General features: G+C 39.5%; 1 protein-coding gene across 2 annotated transcripts in view; it reads left to right on the top strand.

Moving 5' to 3' along the window:
- The window catches only part of LOC143806508 (uncharacterized), a 203,831-nt gene extending 186,810 nt beyond the window's left edge, over nucleotides 1-17,021 (top strand). For both annotated transcript variants that reach the window (XM_077287121.1, XM_077287122.1), the window contains 13 exons: nucleotides 3,011-3,103; nucleotides 3,451-3,546; nucleotides 4,108-4,188; nucleotides 4,330-4,425; nucleotides 5,142-5,237; nucleotides 10,967-11,054; nucleotides 12,161-12,251; nucleotides 13,626-13,699; nucleotides 14,063-14,197; nucleotides 14,828-14,947; nucleotides 15,053-15,213; nucleotides 15,315-15,450; nucleotides 16,705-17,021. In XM_077287121.1, the coding sequence (XP_077143236.1) occupies nucleotides 3,011-3,103; nucleotides 3,451-3,546; nucleotides 4,108-4,188; nucleotides 4,330-4,425; nucleotides 5,142-5,237; nucleotides 10,967-11,054; nucleotides 12,161-12,251; nucleotides 13,626-13,699; nucleotides 14,063-14,197; nucleotides 14,828-14,947; nucleotides 15,053-15,213; nucleotides 15,315-15,450; nucleotides 16,705-16,881 (1,444 nt within the window). In that variant the 3' untranslated portion in view covers nucleotides 16,882-17,021. The remainder of the gene's footprint in view (nucleotides 1-3,010; nucleotides 3,104-3,450; nucleotides 3,547-4,107; nucleotides 4,189-4,329; nucleotides 4,426-5,141; nucleotides 5,238-10,966; nucleotides 11,055-12,160; nucleotides 12,252-13,625; nucleotides 13,700-14,062; nucleotides 14,198-14,827; nucleotides 14,948-15,052; nucleotides 15,214-15,314; nucleotides 15,451-16,704) is intronic.
- The last annotated feature ends 236 nt before the right edge of the window (nucleotides 17,022-17,257 follow it).

The raw sequence follows: 17,257 nt of genomic DNA, 5'->3' as shown, positions 1-17,257 counted from the left end.
TAGAGCGGTGCTAGTAAAAGCCAGCCAGTGGACTAGTCTCATTTCTGGCTATGGTCATCTACTGGATTTATATTTTTCAAAATGACAGAATGTTTTAGAGAAAGATGTATACCTGGCTGCAATCATGCAATTTATTCCATGCCGCTTTACATGTGAGGAGGGGTATACATAATAAAAACAGGTACAATAATCTTGAACAATACAAGTCACAACTGGTACAGGAGGAGAAAGTACCCTGCCCGCGAGAGCTCACAATCTACAAGGGATGGGTGAGAATACAGTAGGTGAGGATAGAGCTGGTTGTGCAGTGGTTTGGTCGATCGGTGGTTACTGCAGGTTGTAGGCTTGCCGTGGTTTGGACAGCATGAATCAGGTGATCGGGTCCCTTTTTAAAACCATCCTAATTAACTTTATAAAGTCATTGACCTCACCTTAATGTTGATTCACATCCAGACAGCTCAGCTCTGCTGTACAATCTCCTCCATGCTTCTACTGCTTCCGTCGGTGTGCTAAAAAATATACAAAGGGCATAACGTGCTGTGTATGGGAGATATCACTGAATCTAGTCTCTTCCAACCATCTCCTAGTGGATTGCAAATTAAAGATACATTCTGCAGATGGGAACAGCTCATCTTGAAAAATGTATTGAAAATTACCTTTAAAGGGGTTGTCCGGTCTAAATAAGTCATTCTGTGTGACTGCAGGCTTTTGAATCCCCCCAACGCACGCATTGTGTGCTGCAAGGATTCGCCGGTGTCTGAGCCGGGAACGGCGGTAATGTATGCAACATGAATACTCCCAGGCAGAAGCCGTCTAGTGGGCGTGGCCTCACTCCACACAAGTGTATTAAAAAGCCTGTGCAGATTGGACATCTTCACCCACACTTATATGGAGCAAGGCCACACCAACTGGACGTCTTCTTCCCGGGAGTATACATATTGAATACATCATCGCCGTTCCCAGGTCATACACCTGCAAATCCTCGCAGTGCACAGCGCGTGCGCTGGGGGGATTCAAAAGTCTGCAGTCACACAGAATGACTGGAGACTTAACATTTTAGACTGGACAACCCCATTAAGAGTGTATTTAATGACAAGCTTACTGTTTCCAATAAAATAAGCAGAATAGTGAGTACAGCTCTGGGCTTTAATACAGGTTATATAAAAACAGTACAAAATACTTTAAATAACGCAGCCTTTAAAGAATATATATATGTATACACTATAAAATGGCTTTCAGGGGTGAAATTACACTTTCAAGGAAAACCTTGAACTGCTGAAAGCTGGAGAACATCATCACTTGTGCCTATTTGGCCTGCTCTGTGATTAAGCCTAAGGGCTCATACTCACCTGCGAGAAACTCAGATGATTCTCTCACGTCAATGCCCGGCACTGCACCCGGCACTCAGGAGCGGAGTGTGCGGCTGCATGTATTGCTATGCGGCCGCAAGCTCCGCTCCGAGTGCCGGCAGCAGCGCCGGGTATTAACATGTGAGAATCATCCGAGTTTCTTGCAGGTGAGTATGAGCCCTAAGACTAAAGGTACCTTCACACTAAGCGACGCTGCAGCGATACAGACAACGATGCCGATCGCTGCAGCGTCGCTGTTTAGTCGCTGTGTGGTCGCTGGAGAGCTGTCACACAGACGGCTCTCCAGCGACCAACGATGCCGAAGTCCCCGGGTAACCAGGGTAAACATCGGGTTACTAAGCGCAGGGCTGCGCTTAGTAACCCGATGTTTACCCTGGTTACCAGCGTAAATGTAAAAAAAAAAACACATACTCACATTCCGGTGCCCGGCGTCCGCTTCCCTGCACTCCTCCTGCATCCTGTGTCAGCGCCGAACATCTCCGGCATCTCCCACAGAGCACAGCGGTGACGTCACCGCTCTGCTTTACGGCCGGCACTTACACAGGATGCAGGAGGAGTGCAGGGAAGCGGACGCCGGGCACCGGAATGTGAGTATGTGTTTTTTTTTTACATTTACGCTGGTAACCAGGGTAAACATCGGGTTACTAAGCGCGGCCCTGCGCTTAGTAACCCGATGTTTACCCTGGTTACCAGTGAAGACATCGCTGGATCGGTGTCACACACACCGATCCAGCGATGTCTACGGGAGATCCAGCGACGAAATAAAGTTCTGGCCTTTCTTCTCTGACCAACGATGTCACAGCAGGATCCTGATCGCTGCTGCGTGTCAAACACAACGATATCGCTAGCCAGGACGCTGCAACGTCACGGATCGCTAGCGATATCGTTTAGTGTGAAGGTACCTTAAGACCTCTTTCAGCCTGAGAGGATTCTGGTGTGCAGGGACACTGATTAGACATCAGATTAGCAGGATACTGTATAACAATAAAAAAAAAAAAAATAGCGCATATCATGGGGCAGTATGTTTTTGACAGAAATGTCAGAATCAGATGAAATCTAACCTATTAAAATGCTTTTTACAGGCTAGGGCAAGCTTTTGGAAAGCACTGTAGCATGCCAACTTGGCATGCTATAATGGATTTGGCTCTAATTGCAGGTTCAAGCGTTAGTCACAAGACTGCAAGCATGTGTCTAGCAGACTTGCAGACACATGCCGACTAGCTTCAATGAACATTGAAAGTAGCAGGAAAAGAAGCAAGTGTGTATATTATACACTATTAGGATTCACATGCTACAGTGTTTGCAATAAATTTGCCCTACCTTGGAAAACCCCTTTAAGGTTCTGTTACAGATTCAACAATATATATTGGGGCACAATTGCAAATTTATTAATCAAGGAGCACAGTGACTTATTTTTATAAGCAGGGGAAAGTGAGGTTTAATTTTATATTCAGGAGGTACAGTGGTTTCATTTTACACTCATAGGGGACAGTGGTTTCATTATTGTACCCAAGAAGCACAGTTGCTTCATTTTATACACAGGGGAGAAGGTTGCTTAGTTTTGTATTCAGGGGGCACAGTGGTTTAATTTGATGTTAACAGTGGTTTATACGTATGATTGACCTGAACATTTCTTGCAGACTGAACTGCGAACTTGAACAAGTCAGCTGTGAAAGAGGAATCCAGGAGTTGACAAAAAGTTCCACATACATGAAACCTAAAGAGAGTCAAGGGTATGCACAGCACCAAGTTCACACATAGTGTGCATGAGAAAGTAAGATTCTGATGCTATAATGAACAATGATTTATGGCTATTTTACAGGTTTTAGGTCAAGTGTAAAAAAAATATTGGTATGGGTGATAGGAAGTTAAGTGAAAAGGAAAGACTAGATTAATTTAATAGTTAGGAAGCAAAGTTGGTTAAGTTCATACCAAGAGGAGAAAGTTGCTCAATGTTGTATCCAGGAGGCACAGTGGCTTAATTTTGATCCAACAGTGGTTTACACAGTACGTAATGTGCATTAATACTTGTTTTTAGGAGTTTTGTGAGATCAACCTGAGTTCTTTGTTCTTCTGGCAGATTAAACTGTAATCTGAATCAACTCAGTGGCGAAACAAGATTCCAGGAGGAGTCCACAAATATATCCACAGACATGACATCTAAAGAGAGTCATGGGTAATAACCTACAGTGATTTATTACTATGGTGTATTGTGTTTTTAGGTGTTTGTTGTCATTTCTAAAAAATTATTTGGTAGGGTTACCTGGAACTAAATTTTTCACCAGAGGGGCACCAAAGCCTAATAAATTGGGGAACCCTTGCAGAAATCTCATATGCAGTTGACAGAGCTATGCAGCTCCGCAACTGAGCATTTCCGGAACTGGGATCAGCTGATCGGTGGGAGTGCCCAGTGTTGCACCCTCACCGACCAGAGATAAATTACGTATCCTAAGGATAAGCCATGAACGTAAAAGTTTCGGACACCCCTCTTATGTCTCCATACACAGACTAAAGTCAACTGAAGACTAGGTATTGAAATCTAAGTATTTGAAAGAGCTACACATGCATGTAAATAGTTTGGGGTGAGTAAACCTGAAGATAGATTAACTTTAATTTTCTATTCAGGGCGCACATGTCCTTAATTTAGATGATAACAGTGATTTAAAGGTATTGTGTATTATTTTTTTGCTTTATACTGTTTTGTCTTTTGTGAGACCAACTTAACTTTTCCCTGCAGGTTGAACCGTGAAGTTGATCAACTCAGCAGAGTAACAAGACTCCAAGAGGAATTGACAACAATTTCCACAAACATGAGCAGGTAAGTATAGCAACAAGTTTTCACACTTGGCCATGAGTAAAGTAAGATTCTGATGTTAACAACCTACCTATTGTGACTTATTACGGTACTTGTTTTTAACTATTTTGTCTTTTATGAGATCAACATGAATTCTTCTTCCAGGTTGAACTGTGAACTTGAACAAATCAGCTGCGAAAGAGGAATCCAGGAGGAGTCAACAAAGATTTCCACAAATCTGAAATCTATGGAGAGTCAAGGGTAAGTACAAGAAAAAGTTCACATGTTGTGGCGATGAGAAATGTAAGATTTTGATGCTGATAACTAACAATTAATTATGAGTATTAATAGATTTTAGATTATTTGTAAAAAATTATTGATAGGAGAGCCTAGAAGTAAATATTCTTTCCCAAGGGTGCCTCAAGGCCAAAAAGATTGGGCACACCAGCCGTAATCTTGTGTAGGAAAAAGTAACGGTTCCTCTGCATTATAAGAACCATGCTGAGTTGTTAGGGTATGTGCACACGATCTGGAGTTGCTGTGGGTTTGATGCTGCATACTTATGCAGCGTGAAACCCACAGGGGCCAGATGTTACAGCATACTGGATGGGATTTCTAGAAATCCCATGTCCACTATGTGTCCACAGATGCCTCCGGATCACCCGCGGAGACGGACATGCGGCACGTCTCTTCAGAGTCAGACCGCAGCATGTAAAGAGAAATTTCACCAATAGAATGCATTGAACACGGTGAATCCGCATGGTTCAGTGAACACATGAGGATTCACCTGCATTGCAAAGATGGCAGCACTTTGGACGCAGCGAACATAAGCTGCGTCCAAAGCACTGCTACTTCCGGATCATGTGCACCTGGCCTATGTTGTGTATGCTAATAGTGATTTATAGGTATTGTATACTGTTACTTGCTTTTTGGCCTTCATATTTTTTCTATGAGATTGATCTGAGCTCTTCTTGCAGACTGAACTCTGAACTTATTCAACATAGCGGTGAAGCAAGATTTCAACAGGCGTCAACAATAATTTCCTCAAACATGAAATCTAAAGAGAGTTGGGGGTAAGTACAGAAACAAGTTCCCACACATGAGTAACGTAAAATGTAACAGCTATGTTCACATGTCCAGTAGTGACCAGTCTGAATGGATCCAGCAGCAATCTGTTGGCAAAAAAAAATTGTGCAGACACAACTTTTTAGTCCGTTTTTAAACAACTGATCTCTGCCGGATCTGTTTTTTTTTTTTTAACATTGCTGTCTATGGAAAACGGATTTGTTAATCAGCCATCTTTTTTTCTTTAATTTGTAAAGGATCCGTTTTTTGCCTATTGGATCCTGATTAGGATTGTTAAAATCCAACAGTGATGTAAAGGTATTGAATACTTTTGCTCATTTGTAAAGGTCATTTTTTTCCCCAGGGCCAAAAAGGTTGGAGAACCCTGCAGTATTCTCATGTAGGAAAAAGTAACTGCCCCCCCTGCATTAAAGGAGCTCTTCTAGTCTGTTAGGGAGTGTATCTAGCAATAAGCTTGCAGTTTCCAATAAAATGAACAGAATTGTGAATGCTGCTCTGGAGTATAATGCAGGCTGTACAAGAACAGCACAAGATAATGGAAATAATGCAACCTTTACAGATTATTTCCATGTACAAACTATAAAATGGTGTTCAGAGGTGAAACTGTGAACCTAAAAACTAAAAACTAGAGTTTCTCATTTTATTTATTTACTAAAAGAGTATTGAAGATTGCCTAAGATTTATTATTTGCGTTGTTGCCCTAAAAAAGTGATACATCCAAAATTAGTACAGAGTCTAATTTCTGCTACTTTTTTGGGTGATTAAAAAGTTGTATAATCACTATAATAGAAATGTCACATAGACTTATAGCAGGGTTAAAGGGTGTGAGGGCGCATTTTGAGATTTTAACCCATTTTAAGGTGACAACAAAGTTTTGGTTGCTAGCAAGATGTGCAGGGTGATGGTGATACATTGCAACACTAAACTAAAAAGAAGTCTGCTGGGAGAAGTAGACTGGAGTAGATATCAGGTTAAGTTTTGTACCAATCAATGAGAGGGCAGATAGCACAAGTAGCGGCTAAGCCGTGTTAAGTCTAAAGCCTGTTCCACCTGGGCGGATGTTGGTGTGCTGAAAGTTGGTGTGGCAAGGACATCAGGAAGAAAAGCTGTGACGGAGTCACCCGGCGTATTTAGCAATCCCAAAGAGCAAAACAACGTCCTGGATGCCACTGAAGAAGGGGCTATTTAACTTTTGTGAGGGCTAATAATGACTGGGGTATAGGGAGGTTCTCCATGAAGAAGGGTACATTGCAGTGCTTTGTGTAGGCAATATAGGTTGCCTTTATTGTCTGTGGGGTGGCAATAATATCAGCCTGGAGGAAACCAGTGAAAGGTGATCTGTATAGAGCTAAATCTTGGGAAAGCTATTGTTATAAACTATACAGAACTGAGCACAATGTGCCTTGTGAAAGTACCAGGGAGCCGGTTCCGCACTAGTCTCGCTCACTCTTGGGAAACGTCTTGCTCCTCAGTTGCTCACCTTGTCTCTTCTGCTCCTGTCTTGCTTTTGCTCTGCTACCTGCTCAGTACACACACTACACAGACAAGATCACATCTCATAAATTACTCTTCTCACACCCGCTCATTGAGGGAAAGTGTGCTGGGTGTGACCCCCTGTAAAGTGAACAGGAACACCATCATTCACTGTGTTTACATGTTGGCTTAATTATGTAATGCAAAATGTTGATAAAAATTAGCATATTATGCCTCTTAAAATTTCCAAAACATCATATGTACCTCAACAATGAAAATGTCAATTCACCACACAAAAAAACAATCCCTCACACAGCTCCATGGATGGAAAAATAAATTAGTTACTTTTCTCAGCAAATGGAAAAGAGTCCTAATTAATTTTACAAAGTCCTGATTTTTTTTTTAACAATAAAAATATAAAAAAAAAGTATACAAGTTTGTAAGTTGCCAGATCACTGCACAATGTAAAAACACAACAGAAAATATTGTCAGTATTGTTTTTTTATTCAGCATTTTGCTGAATTTGGATTTTTTTTTTATTATTTAAATGAATGGTGTCATTAAAAAGTACAAAAATAAAAAAGTTAAGGCTTTTGGTAAAAGGGGAGGAAAAAAGTATGTAAGGACAAAAATTGGCAACGTTCGGAAAGTGTCAATGCTCAGTCCTGCACATTAACCAGCTGCAAATTATGTTAGGTATCACACAGACATGCTTCTGCTATCTATCTCATTACCTTAGCATTATAGTAGTCTTCTTCAATGCATCTTTGCCTCTTCAATGACTAAAGTCTGTGGTCAATGTCTCCAACACAAAATGGAGGAGGCATTATCTCTTTCAGTGTACCTCAGATAAAATGGATGAGTTTCTTTTTCTCTCAGTGCACCTCAGACAAAATAAAGGAGGCTCTTTCTGAATTAGGGTATGTGTACACGTCCGGATTTCTTGCAGAAATTTCCTGAAGAAAACCGGAAATTTTCTGCAAGAACTCCGCATTTTTTTTTCGCGGTTTTTTCACTTTTTTTCGCGTTTTTTTAGCATTTTGCAAGCGTAATTAGCTTGCAGAATGCTAAAGTTTTCCAAGCGATCTGTAGCATCGCTTGGAAAACTGACTGACAGGTTGGTCACACTTGTCAAACATACTGTTTGACAAGTGTGACCAACTTTTTACTATAGATGCTGCTTATGCAGCATCTATAGTAAAAGATAGAATGTTTAAAAATAATAAAAAAAATAAAAAAATGGTTATACTCACCCTCTGCAGACAGCCAATCTCCTCAGCGGTGTCCTTTCCTATAGATGCCGGTGTGGTTCAGGACCTTCGATGACGTCGCGGTCACGTGAGCGGTCACATGAGCGGTCTCGCGACCAATCACAAGATCGCGACGTCATCGCAGGTCCTTCACACACACCATCTATAGGAACGGAAGCGACAGCATGCACCGCTGAGAGGCGGGAAGACTCCGGGGCCATCGAAGGTGAGTATATCACTATTTTTTATTTTAATTCTTTTTTTTTTACCAATTATATGGTGCCCAGTCCGTGGAGGAGAGTCTCCTCTCCTCCACCCTGGGTACCAACCGCACATGATCTGCTTACTTCCCGCATGGTGGGCACAGCCCCGTGCGGAAAGTAAGTAGATCAATGCATTCCTAGGTGTGCGGAATCCCCGCAATTCCGCAAATTTAATGAACATGTTGCTTTTTTTCCGCTATGTGATTTTTTCACGGAAAAAAATGCAACATTTGCACAAGAAATGCGGAATACACTGTGAATAATAGGAGACATATGTAAGCGTTTTTTTCGCGTTTTTATCACGTTTTTATAGCGAAAAAAACGTGAAAAATACTGAACGTGTGCACATGGCCTCAGTGTACCTCATACAAAATGCAAAAAGCTCTTTCTCTCTTTGTATACCTCAGACAAAATGATGGCTATATATCTTTATGTGCCTCAGGCAAAATGTCAGCTGTATATCTTTATGTACCTCAGGCAAAATGGAATAGGCTTTTTTTCTCTCAGTGTACCTCAAAAAAAATGGCGGCTGTATGTCTTTGTATACCTCAGAAAAAAATGGAGGCAGTATATCTTTATGTACCTCAGGCAAAATGGATTAGGCACTCTGTCAGTGTACCTCAGATAAGGCTACGTTCACATTTGCGGTGTGCGCCGCAGCGTCGGGCACCGCAGCGTCGCCGCATGCGTCATGCGCCCCTATATTTAAAATGGGGGCGCATGGACATGCGTCGCACTTGCGTTTTGCGCCGCATGCGTCCCTGCGGCGCCCACGTCTGGGCGCAGAGGACGCAGCAAGTTGCATTTTTGCTGCGTCAAAAATCAATGAAAAAAAGGACGCATGCGGCGCAAAAGCGCAGCGTTGTGCATGCGTTTTGCTGCGTTTTTGTTTGCGTTGTGCGTTGCGGCGCCGACGCTGCGGCGCACAACGCAAATGTGAACGTAGCCTAAAATAGAAAAATTTTTTCTCTTTTTCTCTGTGTTCCTCGTACAGAGTGAAGTATTTTCTCTTTCTTACTTTGCTTCAAACAACATGGAGAATGTGCCCTCTCTGTCTACCTCAGATAACTGAAAGACACTTTCGATCAGTCTACCTCATAAATTGGAGGATGCATTCTCTGTGTCTTCATGAAGAATGTAGCATCTTCACTCTCTTACTTCCTCAGATAAAATGGAGCACACTCAGTCAGGCAGCTGTACTGCATCCTCTCTTGGCTCCCATTATCTTCCTGACAGGACTGCCATACATTCAGTTTTCTCTTTTTCCTTTTTTTGTACCTCTTTCTAGTTTGTTTTTTTCTCCCTGGGGATAATGAGAGATGTATTATTTTTTTATAATTAAAATATCTGCAAAATAAAAATAAGGAAACAAAAGCAACGAAGATGTAAAAAGTCCCTACCACAAGAAAATATGGATTTTATTTTCATATAAAACTTACTACATACACATAACAAAATTTTTTTTTAGAAGGTGCCACAAGCATTATAATCTGGAGAGTTCATTCTAAAAGTTATATAGTGTAGTGTAAAATATGAACAGTAAATATATATATATATATATATATATATATATATATATATATATATATATGAAAAATAACAATATATAAATAACACAGTATTATTTATGTAGCCAGAAATAGCACTAAAATAATAATAATAATAATAATAATACTAAAAAAAATAAAAATATAGTAATAATAATAATAAAAATAATAATAAAAAAGTGGCCAGTGATTTCTATTTATTCTTGCTTCTCCCTTGAATATTTTGCCTTATTATTTATTTTTTTTAATTTTCGTATTAGCCAATATTCTAATTTTTTAAGTCTTTACCAAGGGCGTGTGACTCACATGATCCTCTGGGGAGTGTCTTTCGCCTGCTCTGCATTATTATCTTTCCAGACACACCTCATTGGTAAAGACAATAAAAATTAGCACCAAATAAAATGACCCATATTTCAGGCAGATTTTTGAGAAAGAGAAACAAATGCCATATATTTAGGGCCATTTTTTTACCTTGCAACAAGTGTTCTCTAAGATCCGTTCCGGCTCGATCATTAAGGGGTTAAGAGTGTGTGGCAAAAAAAGCAACCTATATCAGAGATGAGTGAATTTATTTGCATGGAATTTAATTCTCTTCAATTTTTATATAAAAAAAAATTATTGCAGTTTCATCTTAATACAATATATTGCAAAATTTCTTGTTTTAAAGATGTTATTCTCATCTTCATAGATTCATATTCTCAGACAGAATTTGGAAAAAACAAGAACTTTTCCAATTTACTGCTTATTGAAATTTTCAGCCATTCTTGAGATATTAACACTTTTCTTTTGTTTACAGCTTGTTGCCTAGGAGCCGACCACCGCTGTTATCTAGCTTGTAAGCTTGCACTGATACCGTCTGTGATTAAGGTAGCTTGATGCTCTTGGTATCTACAAAACAGTGCGTACAAGCTCAATAGAAAAGTGTGTAAGCACTGCACATGTTCTGCTGTCTTGCAGCGGTGGTCGGTCTCCAAGGCAACGAACTGTACTCAAAAGAAAAGTGTTAATATCTCAAGAACGGCTGGAAATTTGAATAAGCAGTAAACTGCAAAATTGCTTGTATTTATGAGAACTCTCTGACAACATCCATATGGGAAGATGAAAATAATCCTTTAACTTGTGCTAATAATTTATTTAAAGTGCAAGTTTAGTTATATTTAAAATTGCAACCTTCTTTTTATAGACTCCGCTTTATGGAGAGTGAAAACTATGAAGCTTTGTTCAAAAATCTGCTAGCAAATAACTGCTCAGGCTTCAATATGGAGTATGATGTATGTATTGAAACAGAACCTCAGCATGTCATTAGACTGAGGATAAATGAATTTTTCTCCACTTCTATGCTGTGAATATTACAAATCAATGGCGTCTGTATCCTCCTCATTATCCAGTTGCTGTAAAATCCTGCACTTGTCACCACAGGTCCTGACTCCAGTCACCCCTGGCAAACAACTGTTATGAAGTTTAGTTTATGTAGTTTAATATAGCAGTGACTCAAGGGAATCTGTCACCAGGATTTTGCCTCCTAATCTGAAAGCAGCATGATGTAGGAGCAGATACCCTGATTCCAGCAATGTGTCACTTACTGATCTGCTTGCTGTAGTTTTGACAAAATCACAGTTTTATCAGCAGGAGATTATCATTAGAAGACTAGTAAACCTGATGCCATGTAGTGCTGCATATTCATTAGCTGTGTATAAAGCTGCACTCACCACTGATTGACAGCTTTTTGCCTATGCACAGTGCATGCACTGAAAAAGCTGCCAATCAATGATGTGGGCAGGGTTATACAGGGCTAGGCATTCAGAGAATTGGTAGATCTGCAGCAGAGAAAACATGGATTTTATTAAAAATACAGCAAACAGCCCGGTGAGTGACATGTCCCTGGAATCACGGACTCTACCCGTATATCATGCTGCTCCAAGGTAGGGTAGGAAAAATCTAGCGACAGATTCTCTTTAAGACGCTCATATACATTAGTTAGCTGCCAGATGAACAATTACTCTCAGCTGATTTCCCCATACAGAGGAACGCGCAGCTTGACTATGCTGACCTAGCTGGGTGGCATGTGCGCCACCTGGTAGAAGAGGTTTGTACAGAAATGACCTAATGATGAGCTGGGTAGCAAATGAATCACTCCTTGATGAAATTAGTATTCTCTCTGAAATTAGTGCCATATGCAGAGAGAAATTATCGGCGCCCTGACAGTGGACGCAGATGGAGCAATAACCTGCTGACAGATTCCCTTTAATGTCTGCTTTTTGAGTAGAAGCCGTGACGCCAACGTACAGAGCCTTACTGCTTATTTTTAATTGCTAATATTACAATCAAATCAATAATTTACACCTAATTTGTGACTGGTAATATTTCTATTCATTAGACTCTGAAGTCTGTAGGTATCGTTCAATCAAGGTCTGTGGCTGTTCATGCTTCTAATAAAGAGAAGAACCGTCAAGATGCAGCCTACCCATGTAAGTCACCGCCACTGAGTTATCTATCCTGTTACACATGAAGTCCCCACCGGTCCATATTACAGTCCCAGCACTGCCATATTAAGACATGCAATGGACAATGCCACAATTGCCTCATTTATAAGTAGATGATACACTGTGTCTGCCAATCCACCTATTCTTCCCTTTGAATTGCCTAACGATTCTGGAGTATCTTATTTAGCACGTGTGCGGTATCGTTCCTCTGTTACTCCTCCTAGAAATTTATGAATTAATTGACATTTGTAAATATAGTACAGCATCCTTATACAGCGTAGCACTTGAAACAAGGATTGGAAAGTGTTAAGTCACCCCCCATACCCATTAGATGAAAATGGTCTCAAACATGTCACAGATTATATCGCCAGGATTTCCATGGATGGTCATCTGTAGAAAAAAAACATAAAACTGCCAACTGGTGTTATGAACAATTACAGAAGTGCGTCTGAAAAAACAACAACCGACGATGGTTCTATATTGACGAAGTTGACCATTTTATTTCACTTTTATCGGATGTCTATCAGCTCAACTAAGACTACGAGAGGTAGTGACACAACCCAAACTGGTAATAATAATAATAATCTTTATTTTTATATAGCGCTAAGCTAACATATTCCACAGCGCTTTACAGTTTTTGCACACATTATCATCACTGTCCCCGATGGGGCTCACAATCTAAATTCCCTATCAGTGTGTCTTTGGAATAACATCCAGCTGTCAACTTATTCATAAATTTCTAGGAGGAATAACCGAGGAATCGCACTATGTAGAATTTAGAGATGTTCCACAATTTCAATAATAAGGGGAATACCATTATTTACTCAAATATACATGTCAGGAAAGGAGACAGGACTTCGTTAAAACAAAATCATCAAAACTACAAAAAGTTTTACCAGTTTATGATATACTACATGTATCAAAAAATATCCTAATCATTACTGCTGTTATTGATATTATTACCATTAGTGTTTAAGTATTACTATATCATATCATCATAATCATATCATAACATCATATCATATTACTATGATATGATGTTATTATTTATTTTATCATAAATTTAAAGTGAGTGAGTAAGCCCAAACTGCAATGTAAATTAAGACTTGTAGGGGGGATCGGACGTATATCCCAAAGGGGCCATCGAGTGTATCTCTAAATACAGTGTGAGAGCACCCTTAGAAGGCTATGTGCTTAGTTTGCACTGTCAATTTGGAATGACGGACTCCGTTTAAAATTATTATATTACATGATATATAATAATGTATTACATATACTGTAGTATATTATATTATATTATTTTATTTTATATTTATTTATAATTGTCTTTTAATGAGTGTATATATATTTTAATTACAGACGACACATCTCGAGTTACATTGTTGACCCTTGAAAACTCCTCCGATGGTTATATTAATGCCAGTTATATTCCTGTAAGTGGTTTATGGAGGCACTTATAATGACTGAGATTGGATGATGAAGATGCTTTTAATATCTAGCTCTTTGATAGATAATAGCCCAGTTTATATTGTACTTTTATAATAAATAATACGTGGGTTATGAACATGGCAGGAGATATAGTTGAAGGATCCTGGGCCCCGGGGGAGAAATCTTTATTAGAGCACTCACTGAGTGGAAGGGGGAGCCTAAGTAACTAGACTGAGTGCAACTTCTACCTCTGTATCCCCTATAGCTACACCCCTGAACCAGGATGATTGTTTAAAATCAAAACTTATAAATATCACATACTTCTTTACTATTACTGCACATGTTTAACTTTTATTTTTCTTCTTCAGGGGTACAGATCTGAGAGAGAATTTATTGCTGCTCAACACCCATTACCCGGGACCATGAAAGACTTCTGGTACATGATTTGGGAGCAGCGTGTTAACACTATTGTAATGTTGTCTAGTAAGCAAGAAAATTACCAGGTACAGTGATACATGTGGATTCTCCATTATTAATATTTTAGGTCGTGCAAATACTTGACTTAATCATCCCAGGGCCGTCCTATATTGGGTTGTAAAGTACCATTTTGGCATTATTATTATTTTACCATTAGGTCTCAATCAGTAATGTATGTTCAGTGTGTGTATTCAAATACTTATCAGTTGCTGTCTTCTGCTGTTTTTAGCACTGTCTCGCTCCACTCCACAATCTTGACAACACAGCTCTTTCTTGCCATGGACCGTTAATTTTTTTCTTAATATAAGTGTATGACCGCTTCGTTCTGAGCTCATAGACTTAAATTGAGAAAGTAACTTTCAGTCACACAGCAAACACTAATTATAACTGTGGTCACAAGAGCAGGAGAGAAAAAGAGCAGCGCTGGGAATGGCAGAAGACAGCAACCAGAAATAAAATACACCCATCAGAATTGAACATTTTTTTACATTATTTTCTCCTTTGTTGCATTCCAAGAACCAATTACTTTTTTTTATCTTTCTATCAAGTATAGGTGTAGAAAGGTTTTGACACTCACCTTGCAATGTAAAAAAAGTTACTTTTATTGTAGGTTTTAATTTGTGTATAAGACTTGCTCCCATTTGTATATATTCTAGGGGAAAGGTGAAGAATACTGGCCAAAACCTGAAGCTAAAACATTTGGTTGCATCATAGTAACTTTCATGCATGAACACATCTACAACAGCTGGACTATCAGAGACTTTATGGTGACTAATGTAAGTGCACAGTATCTTCGTATAGTATTAGTATTACTACTTTCTAGTCAGTTTATGTTGTATATTCTGTACTATAAAATATACTGTGTTTTTTTTCTATCTCAGTTGAAGGACTGCACAAGTCAACGAGTTCGGCAGTTCCATTTTACTGAATGGCATCAGAGTGGTAAGATGGATGATAGAGAAGTGCTAATGCAGTTTGTACATGAGGTCCGACAATACAAGAAAGACATTTCTTCTAACTGCCCCACTGTGGTCCATTGCAGGTAGGAAGAATGAAAAAAATATATAAAATATATATAAAACTATATCTGCTCTGCCACATGTTGCCACGTATTTGGTAGTTTGACATATGACTTAATTCTAGGACCGGCACTGGGAGATCTGGGATCTTCATAGCTCTTGATTGTATTATTAATCAGCTGGAATGTGACAAAAAGGTCGACGTTTGTGGAACAGTCCATAAAATGCATTTGCATCGGCCCTTAATGGTGCAAACAGTGGTAAGTTTTATTGTTATTTCTGCTATTAAAATGGTTGAAAGTCTTTTAAGAAAATGTTTATTAAAAGAAAGTTGGTTGGTGGCAAATATTTCCTCATTGGGAGGAGAGTGCCACAGACAACATCGTGTCTGTACAAGTATGTCAAGACGCATTGTCAAGTACAGGGCTGGACTGGCCATCTAGCAATTCTGGCAAATGCCAGAAGGGCCTGCTTGGTCATGGGCTGCCTTGTCTGCTACGTTGTTAACAGAATCCGTGTTCTCAAGATACCCATACTGTTAAGAGTTGTGACGGAGTACAAAGTGGCTGACTCAGTTACTTACCCCAGCAGGCCACGGGTATCATTAGAAATCTTGGTCTTGTAGTCAATTTTGCTTTCCTCCATCCAGGGTAATATTAGTAATATATCCCATCTGGTTCATGGGGACGGGGACAACATGGGCCTGTGTGATTTCAAATGCCAGGACTGAATTTCAGCCCCAGTCCATACCTGGTCAGGTATAGTGCAGCTGTCCCATCCATTACGCATGAATCATAACCGCTATGTGCAGATGCAACATCATCAACACTGCTAATTTCTTATTACTGTCCCCTCAAACATTTATTTTACCTTTTCTGATGCAAACAGCATTCTTGCGTAAAATATGAGTGAGTGACTGGTAGAAGATCTCGACCACCAAAGTGGATTCCACTGAAGTCTGTCCATTGGCCACTATCTACCATGCTGAATACGACACTGGTAAAGTGGTTGCATTAGTTATTTGTCACCTAAACATGATGCAGGTGACATGGGTCCTAGCTGTACCCAACCTCCCTATCGCCTGACAGACTTGGTTCTCAGTGGCGGTTATCTTGGTAAGAAACCTTTAAATTGGCTCTTGCAGAATAAACTATTCCTGCACTTTTTAACAGGGTGGTGGCTGACGCTGCCACTGAATGTTACCATCCTCTCCACCATCTGTGAATATGCAGTCTGCACAGTATCTTGCAACAATCAATGCTATCAACTCTGATAGAGCTCAGTTATTGGCAGCAGCACTGTCTGACGGAACGTCAGCGCTGCAGACAATAACCAACGCCAGATGCAAAGAAGAATGTTCTCATTCACTGACAACAAACTAATATTATGGAAATAGTGAAGAATTATTACAGAAACTACATTAGGGTGTTGTAGAACTTTTGATAAGTTTTATTTCTATAAAACCAGGAGAGACTCTTCAAGTTTTAATCTTATGAATGTGTTCCCCCTTCTAGGATCAGTACATATTCCTGCACTGCTGCACTCTAGACATAATCAGAGACAAGAAGAAAGTGAACACCGATGATCAGAAAGTCACTGAAGACAGAAGTGAGGACGCGATACTCCACACAGTTTATTACCATTCACACACCCTGATTGAATCAACCCAAGGACAGCCATCTCTTCCCTGAAAGTCGCTGCCAGTCCTGTCATGTGATCATTGTATTTTTCTAAAACATTTCTTTACTAGAATATCATGTATTCCATAAAGTCTTTATATGCACATTGAGTATATATTATAGAGTCTACAATAAATACCCATTATTATCTGTGTGGTCTTACTTATGTAGTTTCAATTCTTAATAATTAATGTAATAAAAATCTTAGAGGGGTTGTACCATTATCAACATATATCACATTTACATACGATACGTGATAACGTGCATGGTTGCTGAAAGTCCAAGCGATGGAACCCCCATCAATCAAGAAGGCAGAGAAAAAGAGTAACAACGTAACAATAATTTTGAGTTAAATTTTATCACCACTTTCAATAGCCGACATAAAAGC

Source organism: Ranitomeya variabilis, chromosome 2 (assembly GCF_051348905.1).
Source record: "Ranitomeya variabilis isolate aRanVar5 chromosome 2, aRanVar5.hap1, whole genome shotgun sequence".
NCBI lineage: Eukaryota > Metazoa > Chordata > Amphibia > Anura > Dendrobatidae > Ranitomeya > Ranitomeya variabilis.
Note: the sequence above shows the minus strand (reverse complement) of the source record. Positions and strands in the feature narration are given on the sequence as shown.